Source organism: Argiope bruennichi, chromosome X1 (assembly GCF_947563725.1).
Source record: "Argiope bruennichi chromosome X1, qqArgBrue1.1, whole genome shotgun sequence".
In the NCBI taxonomy this organism is placed as follows: Eukaryota; Metazoa; Arthropoda; class Arachnida; order Araneae; family Araneidae; genus Argiope; species Argiope bruennichi.
The window spans coordinates 107,328,621-107,338,177 of NC_079162.1; the positions used below are offsets into that span (position 1 = coordinate 107,328,621).

At 30.4% G+C, this 9,557-nt stretch overlaps 1 protein-coding gene across 1 annotated transcript in view; it reads right to left on the reverse strand.

Annotated features, from left to right (window-relative positions):
- Positions 1 to 205: 205 nt before the first annotated feature.
- LOC129958715 (LYR motif-containing protein 2-like) overlaps positions 206 to 9,557 on the reverse strand; it is a 24,871-nt gene continuing 15,519 nt past the window's right edge. The window contains exon 3 of the mRNA XM_056071369.1: positions 206 to 468. Within this exon, the coding sequence (XP_055927344.1) occupies positions 391 to 468 (78 nt within the window). The 3' untranslated portion in view covers positions 206 to 390. The remainder of the gene's footprint in view (positions 469 to 9,557) is intronic.

Genomic DNA, 9,557 nt, shown 5'->3' on the forward strand with positions numbered 1-9,557 from the left:
TTTTTTTAATATTATTTACTTGATTGTAACCAATCGATCTTAAAATATGACCAAAAGACTTCAAATACCACTATTTCTAATTACAGAAACATATATTCGATTACCCCCCCCCCCAAAAAAAACATCGTCAGGCATTGGTAAGGTTTTATTAATGTAAAATAAATATTTTATTCATTCAATTTAATTTATGAAAGGCAGCAATAAATCGAGAAAACCAAAAATTATTTATTCAAACAATCAATTTTGAACAAAAAAATATATTAAACAATTATCATTTTATATACTATTTATCATTCTAAAGTATTTATTTAATTATAGTATGGTTATATTTTACATTAGTAATGCTGTAAAAATAGAGTAGTAATATGAAAAAGAAAACGAAGTTTATAATCACTTGACAAGACTTAATGAGGTTATGAGTTCCTCATGAAAAGCTCTTCCTCTGCTTAAATGGTACCTAATAATTTCCTAAAAAGAAAAAAAGAAAAAAAAATTAGAATTTCATTTCAATACATGACATTTTAATAAATTTCAAAGAGCAAATTTTCAAATTTTTAAAAAACTATTTTGCTAAAAAATTTATTTTATTCTATAATGAAACAAATGAAATACTTAAAATCATAAATGTTGCATAGGGGAGAGTTAGGAGGAATAGAATAGCTGCATTTATGTCTAAATAAAAGATTAGAATCTATTTCTAGTTTCTCCATTATATAGAGTAGCAATAGCACCTTGCTTGATCCTAACTGTAACACCAGCTATAATACTATTTGTGTTTAAAACAGAAAAACCTGATTTTTATGACTTGGAAGTAAATACGAATTCTTATTTTTTCAGTGATTTTTTTGTCAGTCTTATTATTTGTAAAATAAAAATATTTTAAATGTATAATAAGCTCAAAGATATAATGTTTATAATATAATAGTCAAATTAAGCTTAAATGTAGCCAGCTTTATGTGATATGCATTTAAAAAGAAAATTCTGCAGTGGGAGGAATAGGACATGCTCGATTACATTTCAATACATTTTCTAAATAGTTAAATATGCTAACAATTAGGGTTTTTAATTTCTCTTAATCTTGTTTAATAAAATTAGTTGTTATGGTTTTACAATGCAATTATAAGTTGAGGATTTTAAATTCATTACAAAATATAGTACATATTTGTGTAAAGTTAGTATAAATTATTATGATATATATTAAATAATATAAAGCTATAATGTACAACAATAAAAAGCTGAGCTTCCATTAACCAAAATAAAAAGCATAAAATAAAATTCTACTCTTTTTCGAAAAATTACTTCACAGCACAAGTGTCTCTAAACGAGGCCGTGCGCGAAAAAGACAAGAGCGCTACCTAGAGGAGGCCATAAACATGAGAAATTTAGCTGCTGTGACGTCACAGCGTAAAGCCTTCGTTTGAGTGCTTGCGATTGGAATGCGCGCGTGATTTAAAGAAATACATATCGAAATTCCGGTGTATTCTTGGATTAACTCATTCTAAAGTAAGTTTTTTAAATTTATGTTAGTTCCATACAAAAATATAATCTAGTTATATTTTAGAGTTAACTTTGATTGCAATATTTTTAGATATAAAGCTGTTCTTGTATTTACTCACGTGGTGACAAGTCTAATTTGATGCTTTAATTGTTGATTATATTACCTCTACATTATCGTTTATTTAATTATGTAATTGAAGCATTTCTTAGGTTCTTCTTCTAAAGCTTAGAAATTTCAATAGCTTCTTTTAAATGTAAGCATTTCATAATGGTTAGAAATTAATGTTACTCTCCGAGATCGGCTAAGCCTAAAGTACGGAAAAAATCAACTCGCTTGTGCGGGCCGAGCAAAACGAAATTGTTCGGCTGAAAATTAACGGACTTTTTCTCTTTATGTAAAGCATACATAATTTTTTAAATTCAATTGTGGACAAAAGAAAATAATAGGTTTTTGGAGGAAATCGCTAGAAAATTATTCAGAAACGCAGTTATTTTTTAAACATACAGAATGACGAATTTTAATTTGAAATAGTTTAATGAAATATTTCCTATATTATTTTTATTACAGGTAATAATTTAAATTTGTCGAGATCCTTGAACTTAATGCTAATTTAACTTTTTTAATTTTAGTTAGGTTTAATCTTACATTTTTTGTAGAACCTGTGCCCCATTATTAAGAATGACCAGCTTAGAGCTAAAAATTTGAAAAGAAAACTGTCAACTTTTCCTTAGTAGGATAAACTTTAGGATATTAATCTTTTAGCAAACGAAGGAAATAGACCTACTGGGGAACCCACCTTCGCTTAATATTTCTGAAAAGGGGTAGTGCATCTAGAAACAGTACCCCCAGGGTGATGTGGAAAGCTGTTTCTAACAATTTAATTAGAAATTTATGTAAATAAAATTAAATAATTTATCATTTTTGTATATTTTTTCTCAAAACACTGGATTATCCAACATCAGAATTTCCTACTTTGAATTAATCTTTTTAAAATTGATTTTTAATGAAATATCAGTTTTTTGCATATGCTATTTTATGAATATGAAAAAAAAAAATGTTTTTTGGTTTCTTGTACTTTTTCTCTAAACAATGGGTGATCTTCTATCAAAATTCATTTCTTGCAATTGAAATTTGTGTCAAAGCCTCTTTAAAAGTTTTTTATTTTACTTGCACTATTTTTTTTTTCAAATATTTATTTTAATTAATCGTCGATGTTAAAAATTCATTCAGTAATAAGTAAATGCCAAAAACTTTGTACTTCTGTTGTGTTTCTGTAAATGCGATTTGATTTGAAAGGAAACTTATGGATTTAAAGATACAAATCCCCTATTTATTTCAAAGGTCTTCTTAATCCGCAAGAAAATAAATGTTTAATTAAAGAGGTTTTATGAATTCTTAGTTTTTATTGGCTATTCATTCCGAGGTTAGTTTGAATCCGTAAAAAAAGATAGAAAAATTTCTATCGAAAGACGAAATAGTTAGTTTCTGCATAGGAATAGCGTTTCCTACATCACCAACAGAGCTAAACAGAGGCTTTCGACTGTGACGTCACGAATTCAACCTTTCGGCCTCCTGCATAGCTACTTCTGTTTATCTTTTTCGCGCACGGCCTCGCTCTAAACAGGTTTTGTTATTCTTTATTTTAGTTAACAATTATATCGTATAAAGTATGAATACATGCTGTAGATCATTCTGTATCATTGCACATAAAACAAAATATATTTTCTATCTAAAATCATGTTTGCCATTTAATTTTAGCTAAGGAAAATTCTACTGTATATACAGGGTGCCCCATAAACATTGGGACAAACTTTAAGGGAAGGTAGGGGCATCACAAGGATTCAGATTTGCATAGCAACCCGTGGTCGGAAACGCCATGGGAAAGTAGTATGACAGGTACAAGAAATGAAGAGACACAAGACTGAGATCATCCGAAATGTTTATTGGTCAAAGATATTACATATGTATGATATTTGGAAATGTCACAAAAGATGTTCCAAGTTTACACCATTGTTAGCGATGCATGCGTTACACCGTCGGACCATAGACTGGCGAACTCTCTCAAATACACCCGGATTTTGTTGGATATCCGCAGCAGCACAGACGAATTCTTGCAACCAGATCCATTTCTGAATCCACAGGTTTTGCGTACACAGCACTTTTCAGTGCACCCCAAAGAAAGAAATCGATGCTGTTTAAATCAGGAGAGCGCGGTGGCCAGAGAACCGGTCCACCACGACCAATCCATCGGTGACCAAACACCTGATTCAAGAGTTCACGAACACATCTGCCATAATGGGGAGGTGTCCCATCATGTTGAAACCCCATATGGTGTCTGATATGTTGTGGCACAGGGTCATGTAATGTTGGTAGAACCTCTTGCAAAAAGATGAGATATTGTGCAGATGTTAGTGGCGATGGCAACAAATAAGGTCCGACTAAGACGTCACCAACCACACCAGCCCAAACATTCACTGAAAGGCGATGTTGGGCAGCATGTGGTCTTATGCCATGGGGATTCTCGCCAGCCCATAAATGCGCATTGTGGTAGTTGTACATCCCATCTCGCGTTAAGTACGCTTCATCCGTCACTAAAACGTAGGATGGAAAATTAGCATCTTGGCAACACTGATCGAGATACCACCGTGAAAAACGTTCATGAGGAGGATAATCTGCGGGGAGCAGTAACTGTACGCTTTGCAGATGGTATGGGTGTAAGCCTTCAAGTTGCAAAACACGATGAACACTATTCCGAGATCCTCCAACGGCAGTAGCGACGGCTCGTACGCGGACACTTGGATTCCTTCTAACGGTATACAACACATTTTCTTGCTCCTTGGAGTTAAAGTCACTCGTGGCCTGCCCTCACTATGTCTATTACTTCGTAACGCCCATATTCACACAAATTGTGATGCAAATTACTGAACATCCGGCGGTCCGGTGCATCTCTCTGTGGGTACCTTTCCCGCTACAACCTTTCAGCCATTCTTGCATTTCCTTCAGTCAATCCATAAATCAGGTGCATATCTGCCAGCTCCGTGTTCGTAAAACATTCTATACTCCTCTGCGGACGATCGCAGCTCAAATGACTGAGGGATTGCAGGTCTGCTTCCTTAAACGCCACCTAGCGCTGAATGAAGGTGTTTCGGACCACGGGTTGCTATGCAAATATGAATCCTTGTGATGCCCCTTACCTCCCCTTAAAGTTTGTCCCAATATTTATGGGACACCCTGTATAATAAAGTAATAAGCAATATAATAATTATTAAGTAATGAAAAAAAAAGAAGCCAAGTTATGAAAGATATTAATTAAAACTTTTGTCACTCTAAATTAAAAACAATTACTAATTATATATTTTTTATATATAAAAACGCCATAAATATGGAAGAAAAAGCATCCAGAAAGAGAAAAATAAATTGAATAATAAAATATTGCAATCAATGGAAATGGTAGTAAAAGAAGATAAAAATTTTCAAGATGCAGCAGCACCAATTAAGATTTCAAAATTAGCTCTTCTTCAGCATGCCCAAAATCACAAATTATGGAATGAAAAAGATATCAAAATACAATATTTATTAATTTTAATTTTCTCAAACTTTGTCCCATTCTTCATTTATATCATTCCCATACCTTCCTCATATAAGGGAGTTTTGGGGCAAAAATGCTACAATTTTTAACTATGCAAATGTAAGGTAATTGTTTGTATTTTTCTGTTTTTGTATTTTTTTAAAATAAATTAAAGAGCATACAATAAGATTTTTATAAACTGCACTCTTGACAAATCTAAACTAGTGAATTAAAAAAAAAAATGTTTTGTGAAATCAGTCCCACTCCTCCCAACTCTCCCTTACCTGCTTTATTCAAATAATCTAAACTTTTCTTTAAAAATATTCAAAAACATATTTAACTACAACAGTATTCTGAAGATAATCTAATTGTTAAAACATATTAGAAAAGTAATGAAATGGGTTTCATAATTAAAAATAAAAATTCAGCACTTAATTAAAAAAAAGCACCAAATATATAAGAGCAAATTTAAAGAAACTAAGTTTCCAGAATTTATAATCATCACTAACAATTGGGTTGGGTTTTTTCAATTCATTTAGAGTAAAGTTTTCACAAAATATGACTATTATTATTATTATTATTTTCAAATTATTTTGTTTGACTTAAGTCATGCAATATCTACACAAGCCTTTTAAAGAATAGGAACCCCTTACATTTTGTATCTTAAAATACCTGATCAAATTCAAAAACATCACTTGTAATAACTGTACTTTGGATTAATTAGATTAGCATTGCATATCTTATAAGGTTAAAAAGTTATTTTAGATGAATCTGCCAATTGAAGTCATAGCCAGATAATGAAAATAATACCTGAGCTGCTTTTAAATTTCCACACTAAGGATAGATGTCAACAAATTACTAACTGTGGACCAAGATTTATAGAGAAATCAGTTCTTGATCCATTGCATCAAATTCTAGAAATGATCTAGAATGATCATTTTGGATGGAAAAAGCAAATTATAGTAAGTTTTCCTCATTAATAGGAAAATCAAAATAACAATGTTTCATGTACATATGATAAATCTTTCTTCTCTTCAAACAGTTATGAATTTTAATACAGAACATTTTGCCTTCTTTAAATTGTTCCGACAAATAACACTCCACTGGGTTGAAATTCATTTTGCACGTCTTTAAAAATGCTTCATTATCAAATTGTTTTACATTACAAGGACTTACCATTTACATTTTATGTGCTTGCTTAGATCAAATTTATATCTTTTTTAGGTAGTTCCCTCTTCAGAGAAAGGATATTTAAACAAAATAACACTGATGTGTAAAACAAGCAACAGTTTTTTTTTTTTTTGCCATAACTCCACGAGAAATCAAAGGGGACTTACTGCAATCTGAAAGACATAAAATTCAGAAATGAGAGACGGCATTTTGTACTTAAACGACGACGAAAGCATAGTTGCGCAAATTGCGTGTTCATTGTACTAGTCGCAATAACCTTTTTTCTGCAATTTCATGGCTATCTACTTAAAATTTACATTGTTGCTTAAGTTTTGCACACCAGTATATGTTTAATAAAATAGTTTTTTCAAAATATACGTAGTTTCTCAAGATATCACACTTTTATTCTACATACATTTCAGGATTTTTATTACATACATTAAATTTTTGAGACATGGCGCAAACTTGGAACAAAAAGAAGCTGAACTTCAAAATATAATTAATTAGGTTAAATATAAACACCAAGCATTGAATTAATTATGGTAAATTAAACAATAAATTGTATAAACTTATACAAAAAAATGCTTGAGATATTAAAAACTATAACACAATTATTACATAAAAAAATTAATGTATCTAAAGGATAATAAAATTCCAATCCGAAAAAGCTGAAATCAGTGTTTCTGCAGAAATGTGTAATGTCTGATTTTCTCAAATAGTAGTATTTATCTTCTACTATCATGAAATTTGCAAGCACTCTTATTTAGAAAGGAAAAAAAAAAAAAAAAAAAAAAAAAAATCAAGGATTTCAAAAAAATTTTTTAAGAAAATTCAAGGACCACAAAATTACAGATTTCTGACACGTAAATTACGAATTTAGACAAAATATTTTGTCTATTAATGCTCAAATTATTATTATTAGTTCATTTATTTCTTCTAGATGCTTAAGAGAAAAATACGCTCACTCAAAAAACTGATTCACACTTTAGTTGAAACAAAATTCATTAAAAAATGTTAATCTAAAAAGAGTTTTTGGCCTTATTTCTGATCAATGTTTTGCAGAATGGAAGGAAAATTTTAAAAGATAGATACAAATCAATAAATCTTTATTTATATTTAAACAAAGGAATTGGAAATAATATGCCATTAAATTATTTTAAAACTACACTTCCAGTTAAGTCTCAATCCCCGAACTATTTGATCTTGAATATCTCTATGCTTCTCTGCCTTATCAACTAGTTTGTTCAGACATTTTTAGTACAGAACTGCATCTTCAGTTTTCAACCTTTTGATTTTAAGTTACTTATTTTATCTGTAATGCATTCCTTTATTATTATTATTTTCTTCATTTTAAGACTGTAATTTTTTCATATTTATATCTTTTACATACTTAGAACTGAGATATTTTGTATAAAATCAAAGTTCCTATATGACGTGTAAGTTCTTTCTCCGTCACATTTTTTTTTTTTTAATTAAGCTAAAATCAAACGTTTTGCAACATATCTTTTCTTAAAAGTTTTCAATACTTACTGCAGACATCAATCAACAGTGACAGTAGGAGGGTAAGAAACCATCGTCAAAAAAAAAAAAAAAAAAAAAAAAAAAAAAAAAATGCTCTACACCTTTTTAAGCCCTCTTTAAAAAGGGAAAGAAAATAAGCATATGATATTTAGGCTGCTTGGCTGTCGTGTGGCAGTTTATATGACGAGTCTTCTAGACCAAATTGGGGGTCAGAGGGGTAAATCCAACTATTCATTTAATTACGAAATTTGCGAAAAAATATCTTTAGCAATAGAATAGTCCATGCAAGTTGAAGTCACATATTTGTTTTCAGCCTTCTTGCTTTTTTCATTACAAAATTGAATGTGTAAATCCATTTGCTTCATTTGCAAAGATATGTTTTATGTTTCGTCAAGACTACATTATAGATATTAAGATCAGCTACACATTTAAATAAAATACCCCTAATATATGGAACAGAGCTAAATGAAATTAAGCAAGAATATATTTTTGCCCCATAGGAAAACTTTTCAGCAATCATGCTGTATCAGAATAATTCTTGGAATGCAGTTGAATATCCTTGTAAATTAACTCTTAGTAACTCTTTATACAATTCCGACAACCGTTTAGTTTTGCATTTAAACATTGTGTAAACACAATGAATGACTTAATAATGTTATATTAAATTGTTGGTTCGGTTGAAAATTCCAAGACAGATATGTTGGTAATCCTATTTGTTATCACTCCCTTCCTCCAAACTACACAAGAAAAGATTGATGATTGACAGCATACCCAGATCCAAACCTTTTTATTTTCTCGTATACCAACAAAGTATTATAAGAAGTGTAACAGTGCAGAGGTAGAAATAGAACCATTATAAAAACATTTGAACTCAGAAATATTGTCACTTGTTACTTCATGAAAATTAAAACAACAAAGGAAAGAAGAATAAACAATAGCATCTCAACAGATACTTTTTTTCAATTTTTATGTTTATGAAAACAAAAGTACAAAGTAGGGTTTAACGGTTTTCAAACCCGGTTTTTTAAAGTAAATTTGTCACAGTTGAAAACCGATTTTTAAATTAAGAAAATCAGTTTAAAGAATTCATATTATTATGAATATTATTGAATGATATCGGTTCTTCTTATATGTGGAATGAAGCTGAATATCCTAAACTTTTAGAACTTCATAAAGTCTTGGGACCGATTCGTTTAGCAGCTGAAGGATTAGAACGATGAGATGCCAATTTATTAATAAGTGACGATATATTTGAATTTCTGTTAAATGAACTAAAAAATTTAAACACTGAAATAAGTTTGAAATTATTATATGTTTTAGAAGAACGAAATTAAAAAAAAAAGTCAAGTAGAATTAGCAACTTTTTTTCTGTATTTGAAAAATTCACAAAACATTTCTAGTTCAGCGGAGAAATCTAGTGTACTTTCTTTAGCTCCAAAAACGAAATTATGTTATCTGGTAAGATATTGTCTAGAATATTTCCAAACTTTTATGTGGAAACCGATTCTGATGAAGAGCAAACCGAAGAAACTACACATCAGAGTAATGCTTCTTTAAAAGAACATCACTGAATGATACAGTTATGGTGGTGCAGGATTGCTCGTTTGTGATGGAATTATAATTGTCTCCAGAACAAGCATATTCAAATCGTAACAATGGCAAGCCAAATTTATCGAGACATTATTCTGGAACAATATGTACGTTTGTTTAGAGATGCCATGGGGGCAGAATTTGTGTTTATAGATGACAACGTAGGTCCTCACCATGCAAATATCGTAAACGCATGTTTTCAATCCGAGG